Source organism: Pristiophorus japonicus, unplaced genomic scaffold (genome assembly GCF_044704955.1).
Source record: "Pristiophorus japonicus isolate sPriJap1 unplaced genomic scaffold, sPriJap1.hap1 HAP1_SCAFFOLD_281, whole genome shotgun sequence".
Lineage (NCBI taxonomy): Eukaryota > Metazoa > Chordata > Chondrichthyes > Pristiophoridae > Pristiophorus > Pristiophorus japonicus.
This window is the reverse complement of record NW_027252571.1, coordinates 854002-880519: the sequence shown is the minus strand read 5'-3', so window position 1 is coordinate 880519 and position 26518 is coordinate 854002. Positions and strand designations below refer to the sequence as shown.

The 26518-nt window shown below is 52.2% G+C and overlaps 1 protein-coding gene across 1 annotated transcript in view; it reads right to left on the bottom strand.

Annotated features, from left to right (window-relative positions):
• Positions 1 to 26518, bottom strand: part of LOC139247681 (calsyntenin-3-like) — a gene marked incomplete at its 3' end in the record, with an annotated part of 278480 nt that overhangs the window by 184 nt on the left and 251778 nt on the right. The window contains exons 12-13 of the mRNA XM_070871764.1: positions 5126 to 5352; positions 3018 to 3188 (exon numbers count right to left, since the gene is read on the bottom strand). Of these exons, the coding sequence (XP_070727865.1) occupies positions 3018 to 3188; positions 5126 to 5352 (398 nt within the window). The remainder of the gene's footprint in view (positions 1 to 3017; positions 3189 to 5125; positions 5353 to 26518) is intronic.

The window sequence follows — 26518 nt, the reverse complement described above, 5'->3', positions numbered from 1 at the left end:
TGGTGACCAGATCGAGAACGTATGTGTGTGTGTGTCTATAAACTCGAGGTGATCCAAAACTCGGCCGCCCCGTGTTCTAACTCGCACCGAGTCCCACTCACCCATCACCCCCTGTGCTCACTGCCCCCGTGTCCTAACTCGCACCGAGTCCCACTCACCCATCACCCCCTGTGCTCACTGACCCGTGTCCTAACTCACACCCAGTCCCGCTCACCCATCACCCCCTGTGCTCACTGCCCCCAGTGTCCTAACTCACACCGAGTCCCGCTCACCCATCACCCCCTGTGCTCACTGCCCCCAGTGTCCTAACTCGCACCGAGTCCCGCTCACCCATCACCCCCTGTGCTCACTGCCCCGTGTCCTAACTCACACCGAGTCCCGCTCACCCATCACCCCCTGTGCCCGTGTCCTAACTCACACCGAGTCCCACTCACCGATCACCCCCTGTGCTCACTGCCCCGTGTCCTAACTCACACCGAGTCCCGCTCACCCATCACCCCCTGTGCTCACTGCCCCGTGTCCTAACTCGCACCCAGTCCCGCTCACCCATCACCCCCTGTGCCCCGTGTCCTAACTCGCACCGAGTCCCGCTCACCCATCACCCCCTGTGCTCACTGCCCCCGTGTCCTAACTCGCACCGAGTCCCACTCACCCATCACCCCCTGTGCTCACTGACCCGTGTCCTAACTCGCACCCAGTCCCGCTCACCCATCACCCCCTGTGCTCACTGACCCCGTGTCCTAACTCGCACCGAGTCCCGCTCACCCATCACCCCCTGTGCTCACTGACCCCGTGTCCTAACTCGCACCGAGTCCCACTCACCCATCACCCCCTGTGCTCACTGACCCCGTGTCCTAACTCGCACCGAGTCCCACTCACCCATCACCCCCTGTGCTCACTGACCCCGTGTCCTAACTCGCACCGAGTCCCGCTCACCCATCACCCCCTGTGCCCCGTGTCCTAACTCACACCCAGTCCCACTCACCCATCACCCCCTGTGCTCACTGCCCCCGTGTCCTAACTCGCACCGAGTCCCACTCACCCATCACCCCCTGTGCTCACTGACCACGTGTCCTAACTCGCACTGAGTCCCACTCACCCATCACCCCCTGTGCTCACTGCCCCCGTGTCCTAACTCACACCCAGTCCCGCTCACCCATCACCCCCTGTGCTCACTGCCCCCGTGTCCTAACTCACACCCAGTCCCGCTCACCCATCACCCCCTGTGCCCCGTGTCCTAACTCGCACCGAGTCCCGCTCACCCATCACCCCCTGTGCCCCGTGTCCTAACTCGCACCGAGTCCCGCTCACCCATCACCCCCTGTGCTCACTGCCCCGTGTCCTAACTCGCACCGAGTCCCACTCACCCATCAACCCCTGTGCTCACTGCCCCCGTGTCCTAACTCACACCCAGTCCCACTCACCCATCACCCCCTGTGCTCACTGATCCCGTGTCCTAACTCGCACCGAGTCCCGCTCACCCATCACCCCCTGTGCCCCGTGTCCTAACTCACACCCAGTCCCGCTCACCCATCACCCACTGTGCTCACTGCCCCGTGTCCTAACTCACACCGAGTCCCGCTCACCCATCACCCACTGTGCTCGCTGACCTACATTGGCTCCCGCTTAAGTAACGCCTCGATTTCAAAATTCTCATCCGTGTTGACAAATCCCTCCATGGCCCCTCGCCCCTCCCTATCTGGCGTTTGGGGGTAATATATTAGCATGGATTGAGGATTGGCGAACGAACAGAAAACAGAGAGTCGGGATAAATGGTTCATAGAAACATAGACAATAGGTGCAGGAGCAGGCCATTCGGCCCTTCTAGCCTGCACCGCCATTCAATGAGTTCATGGCTGAACATTCACCTCAGTACCCCATTCCTGCTTTCTCACCATACCCCTTGATCCCCAATTCTTGGGTTCATTCTCGGGTTGGCAATCAGTAACTAGTGGGGTGCCACAGGGATCAGTGCTGGGACCCCAACTATTTACAATCTATATTAACGACTTGGAAGAAGGGACCGAGTGTAATGTAGCCAAGTTTGCTGACGACACAAAGATGGGAGAAAAGCAATGTGTGAGGAGGACACAAAAAACCTGCAAAAGGACATAGACAGGCTCAGTGAGTGGGCAAAAATTTGTCAGATGTTGGAAAGTGTGAGGTCATGCACTTTGGCAGAAAAAAAAATCAAAGAGCACGTTATTATTTAAATGGAGAAAGATTGCAAAGTGCCGCAGTACAGCGGGACCTGGGGGTACTTGTACATGAAACACAAAAGGTTAGTCTGCAGGTACAGCAAGTGATCAGGAAGGGCCAATGGTATCTTGGCCTTTATTGCAAAGGGGATGGAGTATAAAAGCAGGGAAGTCTTGCTCCAGTTATACAGGGTATTGGTGAGGCCACACCTGGAGTACTGCGTGCAGTTTTGGTTTCCAGATTTACGAAAGGATACACTCGCTTTGGAGGCAGTTCAGAGAAGGTTCACTCGGTTGATTCCGGGGATGAGGGGGTTGACTTATGAGGAAAGGTTGAGGAGGTTGGGCCTCTACTCATTGGAGTTCAGAAGAATGAGAGGTGATCTTATCGAAACGTATCAGATTATGAGGGGGCTTGACAAGGTGGATGCAGAGAGGATGTTCCCACTGATGGGGGAGACTAGAACTAGGGGGCATGGTCTTAGAATAAGGGGCCGCCCATTTAAAACTGAGATGAGGAGGAATTTCTTCTCTCAGAGGGTTGTAAATCTGTGGAATTCGCTGCCTCAGAGAGCTGTGGAAGCCGGGACATTGAATATATTTAAGACAGAGATAGACAGTTTCTTAACCGATAAGGGGATAAGGGGGCGGGCAGGGAAGTGGAGCTGTGTCCATGATCGGATCAGCCATGATGGTATTAAATGGCGGAGCAGGCTCGAGGGGCCGAATGGCCGACTCCTGCTCCTATTTCTGATGTTCTTGTGTCAGAAGTGAGTGAGTGTATGTGTGTGTCACTCTGTCGCTGGGTTTGTTACCTACCGGAGATTGTGACAATACTGCTGGTGTTCGAAACCTGCAGTCCTTTCTGCCGGACCAGGGTCTGGTCCAGGAGCAAGCTCTCTCGCTCAGCCTGGAGCTCGTCTCCCACCACAAACACTTCACAGGAGTCCAGGCTGTGGATAATCTCGTCGGATATCAGGGAGTCTTGTACTGCGGACAGAGAGAGAGAGACACTGAGAGCGGGACTGAGAGAGAGTGAGAGAGAGAGAGTGTGTGTGTGTGTGTGTGTGTCAGAGGGGAGAGAGAGAGAGAGAGAGAGAGAGAGTGTGTGCATGTCAGAGGGAAGAGGGAGAGGGAGAGGGGGAGTGAGAGAGATAGAGAGCGAGAGAGAGTGTGTGTGTCAGAGGGGAGAGGGAGAGGGGGAGTGTGAGAGAGAGAGAGTGTGTGTGTGTCAGAGGGGAGAGGGAGAGGGGAGCGAGAGAGAGAGAGCGAGAGAGAGTGTGTGTGTCAGAGGGGAGAGAGAGAGACAGAGTGTGTGTGTCAGAGGGGAGAGAGAGAGAGAGAGAGTGTGTGCATGTCAGAGGAGAGAGGGAGAGGGTGAGGGGGAGAGAGAGAGAGAGAGAGAGAGTGTGTGCATGTCAGAGGGGACAGGGAGAGGGTGAAGGGGAGTGAGAGAGAGAGAGAGCAGGAGTGTGTGTGTCAGAGGGGAGAGGGAGAGGGGGAGTGTGAGAGAGAGAGAGTGTGTGTGTGTCAGAGGGGAGAGGGAGAGGGGAGCAAGAGAGAGAGAGAGAGAGAGTGTGTGTGTGTCAGAGAGGAGAGGGAGAGGGAACTGAGAGATAGAGAGATAGAGTGTGTCAGAGGGGAGAGGGAGAGGGGGAGTGAGAGAGAGAGAGAGAGTGTGTGTGTGTCAGAGGGGAGAGGGAGAGGGGACTGAGAGAGAGAGAGCGAGAGAGAGAGAGAGAGAGAGTGTGTGCGTGTCAGAGGGGAGAGGGAGAGGGGGAGTGTGAGAGAGAGAGAGAGAGAAAGAGTGTGTGTGTCAGAGGGGAGAGGGAGAGGGGGAGTGCGAGAGAGAGAGAGAGAGAGAGAGAGAGTGTGTGAGTGTCAGAGGGGAGAGGGAGAGGGGGAATGTGAGAGAGAGAGAGAGAGAGAGAGTGTGTGTGTGTCAGAGGGGAGAGGGAGAGGGAGAGTGTGAGAGAGAGAGAGAGAGAGAGTGTGTGTGTCAGAGGGGAGAGGGAGAGGGGACTGAGAGAGAGAGAGAGAGTGTGTCAGAGGGGAGAGGGAGAGACAGAGAGAGATAGAAACAGAGAGAAAGAGAAAGGGAGAGCGAGTTAGAGAAACACAGAGAGAGAGAGACAGAGAGAGAGAGAGAGAGAGGGAGAGAGAGAGAGAGACAGGGAGAGAGAGAGGGAGACAGGGAGAGAGAGAGGGAGACAGGGAGAGAGAGAGGGAGACAGAGTTAAACACAGGAGGTGTATGAATGACCAAAGTAGCCTCAGACGGGATAATACTGAGGAGGGGGTGTTGGAGGAGTAGGGAGGGAGTGAGTGAGGTATAACTCGGAGTCACGCACCGTACGTTGATGAAACAAGTTAACGGGTGTCCCGGCCGGGCTGAGGGGGGATGGGCGAGATGCTCCCCCGCGGCAAAACCCTGGCTCCTTGCGCGAGTGCCTTGCTCCCGGCAAAGAGCGCCCTCCCCCCCCGCCCCGAGCTCCACCCCCCCAGCCCCCCGCCCCGCCCCCGCGCGCCGCCGCGCCCCGCGCGCCGCCGCGCCCCGCCCCGAGCTCCACCCCCCAGCCCCCCCCCCCAGCCCCGCGCCCCGCCCCGATCTCCCTCCCCCCAGCCCCGCCCACCCAGCCCCGTGCCCCGCCCCGATCTCCCTCCCCCCAGCCCCGCCCACCCAGCCCCGCGCCCCGCCCCGATCTCCCTCCCCCCAGCCCCACCAACCCAGGCCCGTGCCCCGCCCCGAGCTCCGCCCCCCCAGCCCCCCACCCCGCCCCCCCAGCCCCGCGCCCCGCCCCCGCGCGCCGCCGCGCCCCGCCCACCGAGCTCCGCCCCCCCGCCCACGGGCTCCTCCCCCGAGCTCCGCCCCGCCCCCTCAGCCCCGCGCCCCGCCCCCGCCGCGCCCCGTGCGCCGCGCGCTCTCACCTGCCGATTGGCCGTCGGCGGGGGCCCGGGGGTCGACGTCGTGGGTGATGGAGCAGGTGATGCGCAGCTCGGGGAAGAGCTGCACCCCGGGCGGGCTCTCGAAGTCGCCGGCCGGCCGGGCCAGGTGCTGGGCGCCGCTCAGCGCGATGCGAGGTACGTCAGGCTGCAGCACCACCACGTAACCGTCCACGGCGGGGATGGCCACGCACGCCTCCTCGCTGAAACACCTGCAGAACCACGGGGGGGGGGGCAGGGGGGGGGAGCAAAGACAGAGCGGTCAGCGGGCGAGAGGCGCGCAACAAAACGGCCCCTGTACCGGCAAACTAAGATGGCCGCCGTCGCCGACCCCTGAACCGTCGACCTAAAATGGCCGCTTCTGCACCGTCGAACTAAAATGGCCGCCCCTGCTGACCCCTGCACCGTCGAACTAAAATGGCCGCCCTCGCCGACCCCTGTACCGTCAAACTAAGATGGCCGCCCTCACCGACCCCTTCTACCATTGAACTAAAATGGCCGCCCTCGCCGACCCCTGAACCGTCGTCCAAAAATGACCGCCGCGATACGCATTTTCATCTTGGCCGCCATTTGCGAAGCCCTTTATTGGCCGAGGCATTGAATACAAGAGCAGGGAGGTTATGCTTGAACTGTATAAAACACTGGTTAGGCCAGAGCTGGAGTATTGCGTGCAGTTCTGGTCACCACATTAGAGGAAGGATGTGATTGCACTGGAGAGGGTGCAGAGGAGATTTACCAGGATGTTGCACTGGAGAGGGTACAGAGGAGATTTACCAGGATGTTGCACTGGAGAGGGTGCAGAGGAGATTTACCAGGATGTTGCACTGGAGAGGGTACAGAGGAGATTTACCAGGATGTTGCACTGGAGAGGGTGCAGAGGAGATTTACCAGGATGTTGCACTGGAGAGGGTACAGAGGAGATTTACCAGGATGTTGCACTGGAGAGGGTGCAGAGGAGATTTACCAGGATGTTGCACTGGAGAGGGTGCAGAGGAGATTTACCAGGATGTTGCACTGGAGAGGGTACAGAGGAGATTTCCCAGGATGTTGCACTGGAGAGGGTGCAGAGGAGATTTACCAGGATGTTGCACTGGAGAGGGTACAGAGGAGATTTACCAGGATGTTGCACTGGAGAGGGTGCAGAGGAGATTTACCAGGATGTTGCACTGGAGAGGGTACAGAGGAGATTTACCAGGATGTTGCACTGGAGAGGGTGCAGAGGAGATTTACCAGGATGTTGCACTGGAGAGGGTGCAGAGGAGATTTACCAAGATGTTGCACTGGAGAGGGTGCAGAGGAGATTTACCAGGATGTTGCACTGGAGAGGGTACAGAGGAGATTTACCAGGATGTTGCACTGGAGAGGGTACAGAGGAGATTTACCAGGATGTTGCACGAGAGAGGGTGCAGAGGAGATTTACCAGGATGTTGCACTGGAGAGGGTGCAGAGGAGATTTCCCAGGATGTTGCACTGGAGAGGGTGCAGAGGAGATTTACCAGGATGTTGCACAGGAGAGGGTACGGAGGAGATTTACCAGGATGTTGCAGTGGAGAGGGTACAGAGGATATTTACCAGGATGTTGCACTGGAGAGGGTACAGAGGAGATTTACCAGGATGTTGCAGTGGAGAGGGTACAGAGGAGATTTACCAGGATGTTGCACTGGAGAGGGCACAGAGGAGATTTACCAGAATGTTGCACTAGAGAGGGTACAGAGGAGATTTACCAGGATGTTGCACTGGAGAGGGTGCAGAGGAGATTTACCAGGATGTTGCACTGGAGAGGGTACAGAGGAGATTTACCAGGATGTTGCACTGGAGAGGGTGCAGAGGAGATTTACCAGGATGTTGCACTGGAGAGGGTGCAGAGGAGATTTACCTGGATGTTGCACTGGAGAGGGTACAGGGGAGATTTACCAGGATGTTGCACGAGAGAGGGTGCAGAGGAGATTTACCAGGATGTTGCACTGGAGAGGTGCAGAGGAGATTTACCAGGATGTTGCACTGGAGAGGGTACAGAGGAGATTTACCAGGATGTTGCACGAGAGAGGGTGCAGAGGAGATTTACCAGGATGTTGCACTGGAGAGGTGCAGAGGAGATTTACCAGGATGTTTCACTGGAGAGGGTGCAGAGGAGATTTACCAGGATGTTGCACAGGAGAGGGTACAGAGGAGATTTACCAGGATGTTGCAGTGGAGAGGGTACAGAGGAGATTTACCAGGATGTTGCACTGGAGAGGGTGCAGAGGAGATTTACCAGGATGTTTCACTGGAGAGGGTACAGAGGAGATTTACCAGGATGTTGCACAGGAGAGGGTACAGAGGAGATCTACCAGGATGTTGCAGTGGAGAGGGTACAGAGGAGATTTACCAGGATGTTGCACGAGAGAGGGTACAGGGGAGATTTACCAGGATGTTGCACTAGAGAGGGTGCAGAGGAGATTTACCAGGATGTTGCACTGGAGAGGGTGCAGAGGAGATTTACCAGGATGTTGCACTGGAGAGGGTGCAGAGGAGATTTACCAGGATGTTGCAGTGGAGAGGGTACAGAGGAGATTTACCAGGATGTTGCACTGGAGAGGGTACAGAGGAGATTTACCAGGATGTTGCAGTGGAGAGGGTACAGAGGAGATTTACCAGGATGTTGCACTAGAGAGGGTACAGAGGAGATTTACCAGGATGTTGCACTAGAGAGGGTACAGAGGAGATTTACCAAGATGTTGCACTGAAGAGGGTACAGAGGAGATTTACCAGGATGTTGCACTGGAGAGGGTGCAGAGGAGATTTACCAGGATGTTCCACTAGAGAGGGTACAGAGAAGATTTACCAGGATGTTGCACTGGAGAGGGTACAGAGGAGATTTACCAGGATGTTGCACTGGAGAGGGTACAGAGGAGATTTACCAGGATGTTGCACTGGAGGGGGTGCAGAGGAGATTTACCAAGATGTTGCACTGGAGAGGGTGCAGAGGAGATTTACCAGGATGTTGCACTGGTGAGGGTGCAGAGGTGATTTACCAGGATGTTGCACTGGAGAGGGTGCAGAGGAGATTTACCAGGATGTTGCACTGGAGAGGGTACAGAGGAGATTTACCAGGATGTTGCACGAGAGAGGGTACAGGGGAGATTTACCAGGATGTTGCACTGGAGAGGGTGCAGAGGAGATTTACCAGGATGTTGCACTGGAGAGGGTACAGAGGAGATTTACCAGGATGTTGCAGTGGAGAGGGTACAGAGGAGATTTACCAGGATGTTGCACTAGAGAGGGTACAGAGGAGATTTACCAAGATGTTGCACTGGAGAGGGTACAGAGGAGATTTACCCGGATGTTGCACTGGAGAAGGTGCAGAGGAGATTTACCAGGATGTTGCACTGGAGAGGGTACAGAGGAGATTTACCAGGATGTTGCACTGGAGAGGGTGCAGAGGAGATTTACCAGGATGTTGCACTAGAGAGGGTACAGAGGCGATTTACCATGATGTTGCACGAGAGAGGGTGCAGAGGAGATTTACCTGGATGTTGCACTAGAGAGGGTACAGAGGAGATATACCAGGATGTTGCACGAGAGAGGGTACAGAAGAGATTTACCAAGATGTTGCACTGGAGAGGGTGCAGAGGAGATTTACCAGGATGTTGCACTGGAGGGGGTGCAGACGAGATTTACCCGGATGTTACACTAGAGAGGGTACAGAGGAGATTTACCAGGATGTTGCACAAGAGAGGGTATAGAGGAGATTTACCAGGATGTTGCACTAGAGAGGGTACAGAGGAGATTTACCAGGATGTTGCACTGGAGAGGGTACAGAGGAGATTTACCAGAATGTTGCACTAGAGAGGGTACAGAGGAGATTTACCAGGATGTTGCACTAGAGAGGGTACAGAGGAGATTTACCAGGATGTTGCACTGGAGAGGGTACAGAGAAGATTTACCAGGATGTTGCACTGGAGAGGGTGCAGAGGAGATTTACCAGGATGTTGCACTGGAGAGGGTACAGAGGAGATTTACCAGGATGTTGCACTGGAGAGGGTGCAGAGGAGATTTACCAGGATGTTGCACTGGAGAGGGTGCAGAGGAGATTTACCTGGATGTTGCACTGGAGAGGGTACAGGGGAGATTTACCAGGATGTTGCACTGGAGAGGGTGCAGAGGAGATTTACCAGGATGTTGCACTGGAGAGGGTACAGAGGAGATTTACCAGGATGTTGCACGAGAGAGGGTGCAGAGGAGATTTACCAGGATGTTGCACTGGAGAGGGTGCAGAGGAGATTTACCAGGATGTTGCACTGGAGAGGGTGCAGAGGAGATTTACCAGGATGTTGCACAGGAGAGGGTACAGAGGAGATTTACCAGGATGTTGCAGTGGAGAGGGTACAGAGGAGATTTACCAGGATGTTGCACGAGAGAGGGTACAGGGGAAATTTACCAGGATGTTGCACTGGAGAGGGTGCAGAGGAGATTTACCAGGATGTTGCACTGGAGAGGGTACAGAGGAGATTTACCAGGATGTTGCAGTGGAGAGGGTACAGAGGAGATTTACCAGGATGTTGCACTGGAGAGGGTGCAGAGGAGATTTACCTGGATGTTGCACTGGAGAGGGTACAGGGGAGATTTACCAGGATGTTGCACTGGAGAGGGTGCAGAGGAAATTTACCAGGATGTTGCACTGGAGAGGGTACAGAGGAGATTTACCAGGATGTTGCACTAGAGAGGGTACAAAGGAGATTTACCAGGATGTTGCACTGGAGAGGGTGCAGAGGAGATTTACCAGGATGTTGCACTGGAAAAGGTGCAGAGGAGATTTACCAGGATGTTGCACTGGAGAGGGTACAGAGGAGATTTACCAGGATGTTGCACTGGAGAGGGTACAGAGGAGATTTACCAGGATGTTGCACTAGAGACGGTACAGAGGCGATTTACCCTGATGTTGCACGAGAGAGGGTACAGAGGAGATTTACCTGGATGTTGCACTAGAGAGGGTACAGAGGAGATTTACCAGGATGTTGCACTAGAGAGGGTACAGAGGAGATTTACCAGGATGTTGCAGTGGAGAGAGTACAGAGGAGATTTACCAGGATGTTGCACGAGTGAGGGTACAAAGGAGATTTACCAGGATGTTGCACTGGAGAGGGTGCAGAGGAGATTTACCAGGATGTTGCACCAGAGAGGGTACAAAGGAGATTTACCAGGATGTTGCACTAGAGAGGGTTCAGAGGAGATTTACCAGGATGTTGCACTCGAGAGGGGACAGAGGAGATTTACCAGGATGTTGCACTAGAGAGGGTGCAGAGGAGATTTACCAGGATGTTGCACTGGAGAGGGTACAGAGGAGATTTACCAGGATGTTGCACAAGAGAGGGTACAGAGGAGATTTAACAGGATGTTGCACTAGAGAGGGTACAGAGGAGATTGATCAGGATGTTGCACTGGAGAGGGTATAGAGGAGATTTACCAGGATGTTGCACCAGAGAGGGTTCGGAGGAGATTTACCAGGATGTTGCACAAGAGAGGGTGCAGAGGAGATTTACCAGGATGTTGCACGAGAGAGGGTACAGAGTAGATTTACCAGGATGTTGCACTGGAGAGGGTATAGAGGAGATTTACCAGGATGTTGCACCAGAGAGGGTACAAAGGAGATTTACCAGGACGTTGCACTCGAGAGGGTTCAGAGGAGATTTACCAGGATGTTGCACAAGAGAGGGTGCAGAGGAGATTTACCAGGATGTTGCACTAGAGAGGATGCAGAGGAGATTTACCAGGATGTTGCACTCGAGAGGGTACAGAGGAGATTTACCAGGATGTTACAGTGGAGAGGGTACAGAGGAGATTTACCAGGATGTTGCACGAGAGAGTGTACAGAGGAGATTTACCAGGATGTTGCACTAGAGAGGGTACAGAGGAGATTTACCAGGATGTTGCACTGGAGAGGGTGCAGAGGAGATTTACCAGGATGTTGCACTGGAGAGGGTGCAGAGGAGATTTACCAGGATGTTGCACTGGAGAGGGTGCAGAGGAGATTTACCAGGATGTTGCACTGGAGAGGGTACAGAGGAGATTTGCCTGGATGTTGCACTGGAGAGGGTGCAGAGGAGATTTACCAGGATGTTGCACTAGAGAGGGTACAGAGGAGATTTACCAGGATGTTGCACTGAAGAGGGTGCAGAGGAGATTTACCTGGATGTTTGCACCAGAGAGGGTACAGAGGAGATTTACCAGGATGTTGCACTAGAGAGGGTACAGAGGAGATTTACCAGGATGTTGCACTGGAGAGGGTGCAGAGGAGATTTACCAGGATGTTGCACTGGAGAGGGTACAGAGGAGATTTACCAGGATGTTGCACTGGAGAGGTTACAGAGGAGATTTACCAGGATGTTGCACAAGAGAGGGTGCAGAGGAGATTTACCAGGATGTTGCACTAGAGAGGGTGCAGAGGAGATTTACCAGGATGTTGCACTGGAGAGGGTGCAGAGGCGATTTACCAGGATGTTGCACCAGAGAGGGTACAAAGGAGATTTACCAGGATGTTGCACTGGAGCGGGTGCAGAGGAGATTTACCAGGATGTTGCACTAGAGAGGGTACAGAGGCAATTTACCATGATGTTGCACGAGAGAGGGTACAGAGGAGATTTACCAGGATGTTGCACTAGAGAGGGTACAGAGGAGATTTACCAGGATGTTGCACTGGAGAGGGTACAGAGGAGATTTACCAGGATGTTGCACTAGAGAGGGTACAGAGGAGATTTACCAGGATGTTGCACGAGAGAGGGTACAGAGGAGAATTACCAGGATGTTGCACTAGAGAGGGTACAAAGGAGATTTACCAGGTTGTTGCACTGGAGAGGGTGCAGAGGAGATTTACCAGGATGTTGCAGTGGAGAGGGTACAGAGGAGATTCATCAGGATGTTGCACTAGAGAGGGTACAAAGGAGATTTACCAGGTTGTTGCACTGGAGAGGGTGCAGAGGAGATTTACCAGGATGTTGAACTGGAGAGGGTGCAGAGGAGATTTACCCGGATGTTGCACTGGAGAGGGTGCAGAGGAGATTTACCAGGATGGTGCACTGGAGAGGGTACAGAGGAGATTTACCAGGATGTTGCACTGGAGAGGGTGCAGAGGAGATTTACCCGGAAGTTGCACTGGAGAAGGTGCAGAGGAGATTTACCAGGATGTTGCACTGGAGAGGGTGCAGAGGAGATTTACCTGGATGTTTGCACCAGAGAGGGTACAGAGGAGATTTACCAGGATGTTGCACTAGAGAGGGTACAGAGGAGATTTTCCAGGATATTGCACTGGAGAGGGGACAGAGGAGATTTACCAGGATGTTGCACTAGAGAGGGTACAGAGGAGATTTACCAGGATGTTGCACTGGAGAGGTTACAGAGGAGATTTACCAGGATGTTGCACGAGAGAGGGTGCAGAGGAGATTTACCAGGATGTTGCACTCGAGTGGGGACAGACGAGATTTACCAGGATGTTGCACTAGAGAGTGTGCAGAGGTGATTTACCAGGATGTTGCACTGGAGAGGGTACAGAGGAGATTTACCAGGATGTTGCACTAGAGAGGGTGCAGAGGAGATTTACCAGGATGTTGCATTGGAGATGGTACAGAGGAGATTTACCAGGATGTTGCACTGGAGAAGGTACAGAGTAGATTGACCAGGATGTTGCACTAGAGAGGGTACAAAGGAGATTTACCAGGTTGTTGCACTGGAGAGGGTGCAGAGGAGATTTACCAGGATGTTGCAGTGGAGAGGGTACAGAGGAGATTCATCAGGATGTTGCACTAGAGAGGGTACAAAGGAGATTTACCAGGTTGTTGCACTGGAGAGGGTGCAGAGGAGATTTACCAGGATGTTGCACTGGAGAGGGTGCAGAGGAGATTTACCCGGATGTTGCACTGGAGAGGGTGCAGAGGAGATTTACCAGGATGGTGCACTGGAGAGGGTACAGAGGAGATTTACCAGGATGTTGCACTGGAGAGGGTGCAGAGGAGATTTACCCGGAAGTTGCACTGGAGAAGGTGCAGAGGAGATTTACCAGGATGTTGCACTGGAGAGGGTGCAGAGGAGATTTACCTAGATGTTTGCACCAGAGAGGGTACAGAGGAGATTTACCAGGATGTTGCACTAGAGAGGGTACAGAGGAGATTTTCCAGGATATTGCACTGGAGAGGGGACAGAGGAGATTTACCAGGATGTTGCACTAGAGAGGGTACAGAGGAGATTTACCAGGATGTTGCACTGGAGAGGTTACAGAGGAGATTTACCAGGATGTTGCACGAGAGAGGGTGCAGAGGAGATTTACCACGATGTTGCACTCGAGTGGGGACAGACGAGATTTACCAGGATGTTGCACTAGAGAGTGTGCAGAGGTGATTTACCAGGATGTTAGCACTGGAGAGGGTACAGAGGAGATTTACCAGGATGTTGCACTAGAGAGGGTGCAGAGGAGATTTACCAGGATGTTGCACTGGAGAGGGTGCAAAGGAGATTTACCAGGATGTTGCAGTGGAGAGGGTACAGAGGAGATTTACCAGGATGTTGCATGAGAGAGGGTACAGAGGAGATTTACCAGGATGTTGCACTGGAGAGGGTGCAAAGGAGATTTACCAGGATGTTGCACTGGAGAGGGTGCAGAGGAGATTTACCAGGATGTTGCACTAGAGAGAGTACAGAGGAGATTTACCAGGATGTTGCATGAGAGAGGGTACAGAGGAGATTTACCAGGATATTGCACTGGAGAGGGTGCAAAGGAGATTTACCAGGATGTTGCACTGGAGAGGGTACAGGGGAGATTTACCAGGATGTTGCACTAGAGAGAGTACAGAGGAGATTTACCAGGATGTTGCACTGGAGAGGGTGCAAAGGAGATTTACCAGGATGTTGCACTGGAGAGGGTGCAGAGGAGATTTACCAGGATGTTGCACTGGAGAGGGTGCAAAGGAGATTTACCAGGATGGTGCACTGTAGAGGGTGCAGAGTAGATTTACCAGGATGTTGCACTGGAGCGGGTGCAGAGGAGATTTACCAGGATGTTGCACTAGAGAGGGTACAGAGGCAATTTACCATGATGTTGCACGAGAGAGGGTACAGAGGAGATTTACCAGGATGTTGCACTAGAGAGGGTACAGAGGAGATTTACCAGGATGTTGCACTGGAGAGGGTGCAGAGGAGATTTACCCGGATGTTGCACTGGAGAGGGTACAGAGGAGATTTACCAGGATGTTGCACTAGAGAGGGTACAGAGGAGATTTACCAGGATGTTGCACGAGAGAGGGTACAGAGGAGATTTACCAGGATGTTGCACTAGAGAGGGTACAAAGGAGATTTACCAGGTTGTTGCACTGGAGAGGGTGCAGAGGAGATTTACCAGGATGTTGCAGTGGAGAGGGTACAGAGGAGATTTATCAGGATGTTGCACTAGAGAGGGTACAAAGGAGATTTACCAGGTTGTTGCACTGGAGAGGGTGCAGAGGAGATTTACCAGGATGTTGCACTGGAGAGGGTGCAGAGGAGATTTACCCGGATGTTGCACTGGAGAGGGTGCAGAGGAGATTTACCAGGATGGTGCACTGGAGAGGGTACAGAGGAGATTTACCAGGATGTTGCACTGGAGAGGGTGCAGAGGAGATTTACCCGGAAGTTGCACTGGAGAAGGTGCAGAGGAGATTTACCAGGATGTTGCACAGGAGAGGGTGCAGAGGAGATTTACCTGGATGTTTGCACCAGAGAGGGTACAGAGGAGATTTACCAGGATGTTGCACTAGAGAGGGTACAGAGGAGATTTTCCAGGATATTGCACTGGAGAGGGGACAGAGGAGATTTACCAGGATGTTGCACTCGAGAGGGTACAGAGGAGATTTACCAGGATGTTGCACTGGAGAGGTTACAGAGGAGATTTACCAGGATGTTGCACGACAGAGGGTGCAGAGGAGATTTACCAGGATGTTGCACTCGAGTGGGGACAGACGAGATTTACCAGGATGTTGCACTAGAGAGGGTGCAGAGGTGATTTACCAGGATGTTGCACTGGAGAGGGTACAGAGGAGATTTACCAGGATGTTGCACTAGAGAGGGTGCAGAGGAGATTTACCAGGATGTTGCACTGGAGAGGGGACAGAGGAGATTTACCAGGATGTTGCACAAGAGAGGGTGCAGAGGAGATTTACGAGGATGTTGCACTGGAGAGGGTACAGAGGAGACTAAGCAGGATGTTGCACGAGAGAGGGTACAGAGGAGATTTATCGGGATGTTGCACTCGAGAGGGTAGAGAGGAGATTTACCAGGATGTTGCAGTGGAGAGGGTACAGAGGAGATTTATCAGGATGTTGCACCAGAGAGGGTACAAAGGAGATTTACCAGGATGTTGCACTGGAGAGGGTGCAAAGGAGATTTACCAGGATGTTGCACTGGAGAGGGTGCAGAGGAGATTTACCAGGATGTTGCACTGGAGAGGGTGCAAAGGAGATTTACCAGGATGGTGCACTGTAGAGGGTGCAGAGTAGATTTACCAGGATGTTGCACTGGAGCGGGTGCAGAGGAGATTTACCAGGATGTTGCACTAGAGAGGGTACAGAGGCAATTTACCATGATGTTGCACGAGAGAGGGTACAGAGGAGATTTACCAGGATGTTGCACTAGAGAGGGTACAGAGGAGATTTACCAGGATGTTGCACTGGAGAGGGTGCAGAGGAGATTTACCCGGATGTTGCACTGGAGAGGGTACAGAGGAGATTTACCAGGATGTTGCACTAGAGAGGGTACAGAGGAGATTTACCAGGATGTTGCACGAGAGAGGGTACAGAGGAGATTTACCAGGATGTTGCACTAGAGAGGGTACAAAGGAGATTTACCAGGTTGTTGCACTGGAGAGGGTGCAGAGGAGATTTACCAGGATGTTGCAGTGGAGAGGGTACAGAGGAGATTTATCAGGATGTTGCACTAGAGAGGGTACAAAGGAGATTTACCAGGTTGTTGCACTGGAGAGGGTGCAGAGGAGATTTACCAGGATGTTGCACTGGAGAGGGTGCAGAGGAGATTTACCCGGATGTTGCACTGGAGAGGGTGCAGAGGAGATTTACCAGGATGGTGCACTGGAGAGGGTACAGAGGAGATTTACCAGGATGTTGCACTGGAGAGGGTGCAGAGGAGATTTACCCGGAAGTTGCACTGGAGAAGGTGCAGAGGAGATTTACCAGGATGTTGCACAGGAGAGGGTGCAGAGGAGATTTACCTGGATGTTTGCACCAGAGAGGGTACAGAGGAGATTTACCAGGATGTTGCACTAGAGAGGGTACAGAGGAGATTTTCCAGGATATTGCACTGGAGAGGGGACAGAGGAGATTTACCAGGATGTTGCACTCGAGAGGGTACAGAGGAGATTTACCAGGATGTTGCACTGGAGAGGTTACAGAGGAGATTTACCAGGATGTTGCACGACAGAGGGTGCAGAGGAGATTTACCAGGATGTTGCACTCGAGTGGGGACAGACGAGATTTACCAGGATGTTGCACTAGAGAGGGTGCAGAGGTGATTTACCAGGATGTTGCACTGGAGAGGGTACAGAGGAGATTTACCAGGATGTTGCACTAGAGAGGGTGCAGAGGAGATTTACCAGGATGTTGCACTGGAGAGGGGACAGAGGAGATTTACCAGGATGTTGCACAAGAGAGGGTGCAGAGGAGATTTACGAGGATGTTGCACTGGAGAGGGTACAGAGGAGACTAAGCAGGATGTTGCACGAGAGAGGGTACAGAGGAGATTTATCGGGATGTTGCACTCGAGAGGGTAGAGAGGAGATTTACCAGGATGTTGCAGTGGAGAGGGTACAGAGGAGATTTATCAGGATGTTGCACCAGAGAGGGTACAAAGGAGATTTACCAGGATGTTGCACTGGAGAGGGTGCAGAGGAGATTTACCAGGATGTTGCACTGGAGAGGGTGCAGAGGAGATTTACCAGGATGTTGCAGTGGAGAGGGTGCAGAGGAGATTTACCAGGATGGTGCACTGGAGAGGGTACAGAGGAGATTTACCAGGATGTTGCACTGGAGAGGGTGCAGAGGAGATTTACCCGGATGTTGCACTGGAGAAGGTGCAGAGGAGATTTACCAGGATGTTGCATTGGAGATGGTACAGAGGAGATTTACCAGGATGTTGCACTGGAGAAGGTACAGACGAGATTGACAAGGATGTTGCACTGGAGAGGGTACAGAGGAGATTTACCAGGATGTTGCACTAGAGAGGGTACAGAGGAGATTTTCCAGGATGTTGCACTGGAGAGAGGACAGAGGAGATTTACCAGGATGTTGCAATAGAGAGGGTACAGAGGAGATTTACCAGGATGTTGCACTGGAGAGGGTACAGAGGAGATTTACCAGGATGTTGCACAAGAGAGGGGACAGAGGAGATATACCAGGATGTTGCACTAGAGAGGATGCAGAGGAGATTTACCAGGATGTTGCACGAGAGAGGGTTCAGAGGAGATTTACCAGGATGTTGCACAAGAGAGGGTGCAGAGGAAATTTACCAGGATGTTGCACTAGAGAGGATGCAGAGGAGATTTACCAGGATGTTGCACTAGAGAGGGTACAGAGGAGATTTACCAGGATGTTGCAGTGGAGAGGGTACAGAGGAGATTTACCAGGATGTTGCATGAGAGAGGGTACAGAGGAGATTTACCAGGATGTTGCACGAGAGAGAGTACAGAGGAGATTTACCAGGATGTTGCACTGGAGAGGGTGCAGATGAGACTTACCAGGATGTTGCACTGGAGAGGGTGCAGAGGAGATTTACCAGGATGTTGCACGAGAGAGGGTACAGAGGAGATTTACCAGGATGTTGCACTGGAGAGGGTGCAGAGGAGATTTACTCGGATGTTGCACTGGAGAGGGTACAGAGGAGATTTACCAGGATGTTGCACTAGAGAGGGTACAAAGGAGATTTACCAGGTTGTTGCACTGGAGAGGGTGCAGAGGAGATTTACCAGGATGTTGCAGTGGAGAGGGTACAGGGGAGATTTATCAGGATGTTGCACTAGAGAGGGTACAAAGGAGATTTACCAGGTTGTTGCACTGGAGAGGGTGCAGAGGAGATTTACCAGGATGTTGCACTGGAGAGGGTGCAGAGGAGATTTACCCGGATGTTGCACTGGAGAGGGTGCAGAGGAGATTTACCAGGATGGTGCACTGGAGAGGGTACAGAGGAGATTTACCAGGATGTTGCACTGGAGAGGGTGCAGAGGAGATTTACCCGGAAGTTGCACTGGAGAAGGTGCAGAGGAGATTTACCAGGATGTTGCACTGGAGAGGGTGCAGAGGAGATTTACCTGGATGTTTGCACCAGAGAGGGTACAGAGGAGATTTACCAGGATGTTACACTAGAGAGGGTACAGAGGAGATTTTCCAGGATATTGCACTGGAGAGGGGACAGAGGAGATTTACCAGGATGTTGCACTAGAGAGGGTACAGAGGAGATTTACCAGGATGTTGCACGAGAGAGGGTGCAGAGGAGATTTACCAGGATGTTGCACTCGAGTGGGGACAGACGAGATTTACCAGGTGTTGTACTAGAGAGGGTGCAGAGGAGATTTACGAGGATGTTGCACTGGAGAGGGTACAGAGGAGACTAAGCAGGATGTTGCACGAGAGAGGGTACAGAGGAGATTTATCGGGATGTTGCACTAGAGAGGGTACAGAGGAGATTTACCAGGATGTTGCAGTGGAGAGGGTACAGAGGAGATTTATCAGGATGTTGCACCAGAGAGGGTACAAAGGAGATTTACCAGGATGTTGCACTGGAGAGGGTGCAGAGGAGATTTACCAGGATGTTGCACTGGAGAGGGTGCAGAGGAGATTTACCCGGATGTTGCACTGGAGAGGGTGCAGAGGAGATTTACCAGGATGGTGCACTGGAGAGGGTACAGAGGAGATTTACCAGGATGTTGCACTGGAGAGGGTGCAGATGAGATTTACCCGGATGTTGCACTGGAGAAGGTGCAGAGGAGATTTACCAGGATGTTGCATTGGAGAGGGTACAGAGGAGATTTACCAGGATGTTGCACTAGAGAGGGTACAGAGGAGATTGACCAGGATGTTGCACTGGAGAGGGTGCAGAGGAGATTTACCTGGATGTTTACACCAGAGAGGGTGCAGAGGAGATTTCCCAGGATGTTGCACTAGAGAGGGTACAGAGGAGATTTTCCAGGATGTTGCACTGGAGAGGGGACAGAGGAGATTTACCAGGATGTTGCAATAGAGAGGGTACAGAGGAGATTTACCAGGATGTTGCACTGGAGAGGGTACAGAGGAGATTTACCAGGATGTTGCACAAGAGAGGGTACAGAGGAGATTTACCAGGATGTTGCACCAGAGAGGATGCAGAGGAGATTTACCAGGATGTTGCACTCGAGAGGGTACAGAGGAGATTTACCAGGATGTTGCACTGGAGAGGGTATAGAGGAGATTTACCAGGATGTTGCACCAGAGAGGGTACAAACGAGATTTACCAGGATGTTGCACTAGAGAGGGTTCAGAGGAGATTTACCAGGATGTTGCACAAGAGAGGGTGCAGAGGAGATTTACCAGGATGTTGCACTAGAGAGGATGCAGAGGAGATTTACCAGGATGTTGCACTCGAGAGGGTGCAGAGGAGATTTACCAGGATGTTGCACAAGAGAGGGTGCAGAGGAGATTTACCAGGATGTTGCACTAGAGAGGATGCAGAGGAGATTTACCAGGATGTTGCACTCGAGAGGGTAGAGAGGAGATTTACCAGGATGAAACAGTGGAGAGGGTACACAGGAGATTTACCAGGATGTTGCACGAGAGAGTGTACAGAGGAGATTTACCAGGATGTTGCACTAGAGAGGGTACAGAGGAGATTTACCAGGATGTTGCACTGGAGAGGGTGCAGAGGAGATTTACCAGGATGTTGCTATGGAGAGGGTGCAGAGGAGATTTACCAGGACGTTGCACTGGAGAGGGTGCAGAGGAGATTTACCAGGATGTTGCACTGGAGAGGGTACAGAGGAGATTTACCTGGATGTTGCACTGGAGAGGGTGCAGAGGAGATTCACCAGGATGTTGCACTAGAGAGGGTACAGAGGAGATTTACCAGGATGTTGCAGTGGAGAGGGTGCAGAGGAGATTTACCAGGATGTTGCACTGGAGAAGGTGCAGAGGAGATTTACCCGGATGTTGCACTGGAGAGGGTGCAGAGGAGATTTACCAGGATGGTGCACTGGAGAGGGTACAGAGGAGATTTACCAGGATGTTGCACTGGAGAGGGTGCAGAGGAGATTTACCCGGAAGTTGCACTGGAGAAGGTGCAGAGGAGATTTACCAGGATGTTGCACTGGAGAGGGTGCAGAGGAGATTTACCTGGATGTTTGCAGCAGAGAGGGTACAGAGGAGATTTACCAGGACGTTGCACTAGAGAGGGTACAGAGGAGATTTTCCAGGATATTGCACTGGAGAGGGGACAGAGGAGATTTACCAGGATGTTGCACTAGAGAGGGTACAGAGGAGATTTACCAGGATGTTGCACAAGAGAGGGTACAGAGGAGATTTACCAGGATGTTGCACTGGAGAGGGTATAGAGGAGATTTACCAGGATGTTGCACTAGAGAGGGTACAGAGGAGATTTACCAGGATGTTGCACTGGAGAGGGTATAGAGGAGATTTACCAGGATGTTGCACCAGAGAGGGTACAAAGGAGATTTACCAGGATGTTGCACGAGAGAGGGTTCAGAGGAGATTTACCAGGATGTTGCACAAGAGAGGGTGCAGAGGAGATTTACCAGGATGTTGCACTAGAGAGGGTACAGAGGAGATTTACCAGGATGTTGCACTGGAGAGGGTATAGAGGAGATTTACCAGGATGTTGCACCAGAGAGGGTACAAAGGAGATTTACCAGGATGTTGCACGAGAGAGGGTTCAGAGGAGATTTACCAGGATGTTGCACAAGAGAGGGTGCAGAGGAGATTTACCAGGATGTTGCACTAGAGAGGATGCAGAGGAGATTTACCAGGATGTTGCACTAGAGAGGGTACAGAGGAGATTTACCAGGATGTTGCAGTGGAGAGGGTACAGAGGAGATTTACCAGGATGTTGCATGAGAGAGGGTACAGAGGAGATTTAACAGGATGTTGCACTAGAGAGAGTACAGAGGAGATTTACCAGGATGTTGCACTGGAGAGGGTGCAGAGGAGATTTACCAGGATGTTGCACTGGAGAGGGTGCAGAGGAGATTTACCAGGATGTTGCACTGGAGAGGGTGCAGAGGAGATTTACCAGGATGGTGCACTGGAGAGGGTGCAGAGTAGATTTACCAGGATGTTGCACTAGAGAGGGTGCAGAGGAGATTTACCAGGATGTTGCACTAGAGAGGGTACAGGGGAGATTTACCAGGATGTTGCAGTGGAGAGGGTACAGAGGAGATTTACCAGGATGTTGCACTAGAGAGGGTACAGAGGAGATTTACCATGATGTTGCACGAGAGAGGGTACAGAGGAGATTTACCAGGATGTTGCACTAGAGAGGGTACAAAGGAGATTTACCAGATTGTTGCACTGGAGAGGGTGCAGAGGAGATTTACCAGGATGTTGCAGTGGAGAGGGTACAGAGGAGATTTATCAGGATGTTGCACTAGAGAGGGTACAAAGGAGATTTACCAGGTTGTTGCACTGGAGAGGGTGCAGAGGAGATTTACCAGGATGTTGCACTGGAGAGGGTGCAGAGGAGATTTACCCGGATGTTGCACTGGAGAGGGTGCAGAGGAGATTTACCAGGATGGTGCACTGGAGAGGGTACAGAGGAGATTTACCAGGATGTTGCACTGGAGAGGGTGCAGAGGAGATTTACCCGGAAGTTGCACTGGAGAAGGTGCAGAGGAGATTTACCAGGATGTTGCACAGGAGAGGGTGCAGAGGAGATTTACCTGGATGTTTGCACCAGAGAGGGTACAGAGGAGATTTACCAGGATGTTGCACTAGAGAGGGTACAGAGGAGATTTTCCAGGATATTGCACTGGAGAGGGGACAGAGGAGATTTACCAGGATGTTGCACTCGAGAGGGTACAGAGGAGATTTACCAGGATGTTGCACTGGAGAGGTTACAGAGGAGATTTACCAGGATGTTGCACGACAGAGGGTGCAGAGGAGATTTACCAGGATGTTGCACTCGAGTGGGGACAGACGAGATTTACCAGGATGTTGCACTAGAGAGGGTGCAGAGGTGATTTACCAGGATGTTGCACTGGAGAGGGTACAGAGGAGATTTACCAGGATGTTGCACTGGAGAGGGTGCAGAGGAGATTTACCAGGATGTTGCACTGGAGAGGGGACAGAGGAGATTTACCAGGATGTTGCACAAGAGAGGGTGCAGAGGAGATTTACGAGGATGTTGCACTGGAGAGGGTACAGAGGAGACTAAGCAGGATGTTGCACGAGAGAGGGTACAGAGGAGATTTATCGGGATGTTGCACTCGAGAGGGTAGAGAGGAGATTTACCAGGATGTTGCAGTGGAGAGGGTACAGAGGAGATTTATCAGGATGTTGCACCAGAGAGGGTACAAAGGAGATTTACCAGGATGTTGCACTGGAGAGGGTGCAGAGGAGATTTACCAGGATGTTGCACTGGAGAGGGTGCAGAGGAGATTTACCAGGATGTTGCAGTGGAGAGGGTGCAGAGGAGATTTACCAGGATGGTGCACTGGAGAGGGTACAGAGGAGATTTACCAGGATGTTGCACTGGAGAGGGTGCAGAGGAGATTTACCCGGATGTTGCACTGGAGAAGGTGCAGAGGAGATTTACCAGGATGTTGCATTGGAGATGGTACAGAGGAGATTTACCAGGATGTTGCACTGGAGAAGGTACAGAGGAGATTGACCAGGATGTTGCACTGGAGAGGGTACAGAGGAGATTTACCAGGATGTTGCACTAGAGAGGGTACAGAGGAGATTTTCCAGGATGTTGCACTGGAGAGAGGACAGAGGAGATTTACCAGGATGTTGCAATAGAGAGGGTACAGAGGAGATTTACCAGGATGTTGCACTGGAGAGGGTACAGAGGAGATTTACCAGGATGTTGCACAAGAGAGGGGACAGAGGAGATATACCAGGATGTTGCACTAGAGAGGATGCAGAGGAGATTTACCAGGATGTTGCACGAGAGAGGGTTCAGAGGAGATTTACCAGGATGTTGCACAAGAGAGGGTGCAGAGGAAATTTACCAGGATGTTGCACTAGAGAGGATGCAGAGGAGATTTACCAGGATGTTGCACTAGAGAGGGTACAGAGGAGATTTACCAGGATGTTGCAGTGGAGAGAGTACAGAGGAGATTTACCAGGATGTTGCATGAGAGAGGGTACAGAGGAGATTTACCAGGATGTTGCACGAGAGAGAGTACAGAGGAGATTTACCAGGATGTTGCACTGGAGAGGGTGCAGATGAGACTTACCAGGATGTTGCACTGGAGAGGGTGCAGAGGAGATTTACCAGGATGTTGCACGAGAGAGGGTACAGAGGAGATTTACCAGGATGTTGCACTGGAGAGGGTGCAGAGGAGATTTACTCGGATGTTGCACTGGAGAGGGTACAGAGGAGATTTACCAGGATGTTGCACTAGAGAGGGTACAGAGGAGATTTACCAGGATGTTGCACGAGAGAGGGTACAGAGGAGATTTACCAGGATGTTGCACTAGAGAGGGTACAAAGGAGATTTACCAGGTTGTTGCACTGGAGAGGGTGCAGAGGAGATTTACCAGGATGTTGCAGTGGAGAGGGTACAGGGGAGATTTATCAGGATGTTGCACTAGAGAGGGTACAAAGGAGATTTACCAGGTTGTTGCACTGGAGAGGGTGCAGAGGAGATTTACCAGGATGTTGCACTGGAGAGGGTGCAGAGGAGATTTACCCGGATGTTGCACTGGAGAGGGTGCAGAGGAGATTTACCAGGATGGTGCACTGGAGAGGGTACAGAGGAGATTTACCAGGATGTTGCACTGGAGAGGGTGCAGAGGAGATTTACCCGGAAGTTGCACTGGAGAAGGTGCAGAGGAGATTTACCAGGATGTTGCACTGGAGAGGGTGCAGAGGAGATTTACCTGGATGTTTGCACCAGAGAGGGTACAGAGGAGATTTACCAGGATGTTACACTAGAGAGGGTACAGAGGAGATTTTCCAGGATATTGCACTGGAGAGGGGACAGAGGAGATTTACCAGGATGTTGCACTAGAGAGGGTACAGAGGAGATTTACCAGGATGTTGCACGAGAGAGGGTGCAGAGGAGATTTACCAGGATGTTGCACTCGAGTGGGGACAGACGAGATTTACCAGGTGTTGTACTAGAGAGGGTGCAGAGGAGATTTACGAGGATGTTGCACTGGAGAGGGTACAGAGGAGACTAAGCAGGATGTTGCACGAGAGAGGGTACAGAGGAGATTTATCGGGATGTTGCACTAGAGAGGGTACAGAGGAGATTTACCAGGATGTTGCAGTGGAGAGGGTACAGAGGAGATTTATCAGGATGTTGCACCAGAGAGGGTACAAAGGAGATTTACCAGGATGTTGCACTGGAGAGGGTGCAGAGGAGATTTACCAGGATGTTGCACTGGAGAGGGTGCAGAGGAGATTTACCCGGATGTTGCACTGGAGAGGGTGCAGAGGAGATTTACCAGGATGGTGCACTGGAGAGGGTACAGAGGAGATTTACCAGGATGTTGCACTGGAGAGGGTGCAGATGAGATTTACCCGGATGTTGCACTGGAGAAGGTGCAGAGGAGATTTACCAGGATGTTGCATTGGAGAGGGTACAGAGGAGATTTACCAGGATGTTGCACTAGAGAGGGTACAGAGGAGATTGACCAGGATGTTGCACTGGAGAGGGTGCAGAGGAGATTTACCTGGATGTTTACACCAGAGAGGGTGCAGAGGAGATTTCCCAGGATGTTGCACTAGAGAGGGTACAGAGGAGATTTTCCAGGATGTTGCACTGGAGAGGGGACAGAGGAGATTTACCAGGATGTTGCAATAGAGAGGGTACAGAGGAGATTTACCAGGATGTTGCACTGGAGAGGGTACAGAGGAGATTTACCAGGATGTTGCACAAGAGAGGGTACAGAGGAGATTTACCAGGATGTTGCACCAGAGAGGATGCAGAGGAGATTTACCAGGATGTTGCACTCGAGAGGGTACAGAGGAGATTTACCAGGATGTTGCACTGGAGAGGGTATAGAGGAGATTTACCAGGATGTTGCACCAGAGAGGGTACAAACGAGATTTACCAGGATGTTGCACTAGAGAGGGTTCAGAGGAGATTTACCAGGATGTTGCACAAGAGAGGGTGCAGAGGAGATTTACCAGGATGTTGCACTAGAGAGGATGCAGAGGAGATTTACCAGGATGTTGCACTCGAGAGGGTAGAGAGGAGATTTACCAGGATGAAACAGTGGAGAGGGTACACAGGAGATTTACCAGGATGTTGCACGAGAGAGTGTACAGAGGAGATTTACCAGGATGTTGCACTAGAGAGGGTACAGAGGAGATTTACCAGGATGTTGCACTGGAGAGGGTGCAGAGGAGATTTACCAGGATGTTGCTATGGAGAGGGTGCAGAGGAGATTTACCAGGACGTTGCACTGGAGAGGGTGCAGAGGAGATTTACCAGGATGTTGCACTGGAGAGGGTACAGAGGAGATTTACCTGGATGTTGCACTGGAGAGGGTGCAGAGGAGATTCACCAGGATGTTGCACTAGAGAGGGTACAGAGGAGATTTACCAGGATGTTGCAGTGGAGAGGGTGCAGAGGAGATTTACCAGGATGTTGCACTGGAGAAGGTGCAGAGGAGATTTACCCGGATGTTGCACTGGAGAGGGTGCAGAGGAGATTTACCAGGATGGTGCACTGGAGAGGGTACAGAGGAGATTTACCAGGATGTTGCACTGGAGAGGGTGCAGAGGAGATTTACCCGGAAGTTGCACTGGAGAAGGTGCAGAGGAGATTTACCAGGATGTTGCACTGGAGAGGGTGCAGAGGAGATTTACCTGGATGTTTGCAGCAGAGAGGGTACAGAGGAGATTTACCAGGACGTTGCACTAGAGAGGGTACAGAGGAGATTTTCCAGGATATTGCACTGGAGAGGGGACAGAGGAGATTTACCAGGATGTTGCACTAGAGAGGGTACAGAGGAGATTTACCAGGATGTTGCACAAGAGAGGGTGCAGAGGAGATTTACCAGGATGTTGCACTAGAGAGGGTACAGAGGAGATTTACCAGGATGTTGCACTGGAGAGGGTATAGAGGAGATTTACCAGGATGTTGCACCAGAGAGGGTACAAAGGAGATTTACCAGGATGTTGCACGAGAGAGGGTTCAGAGGAGATTTA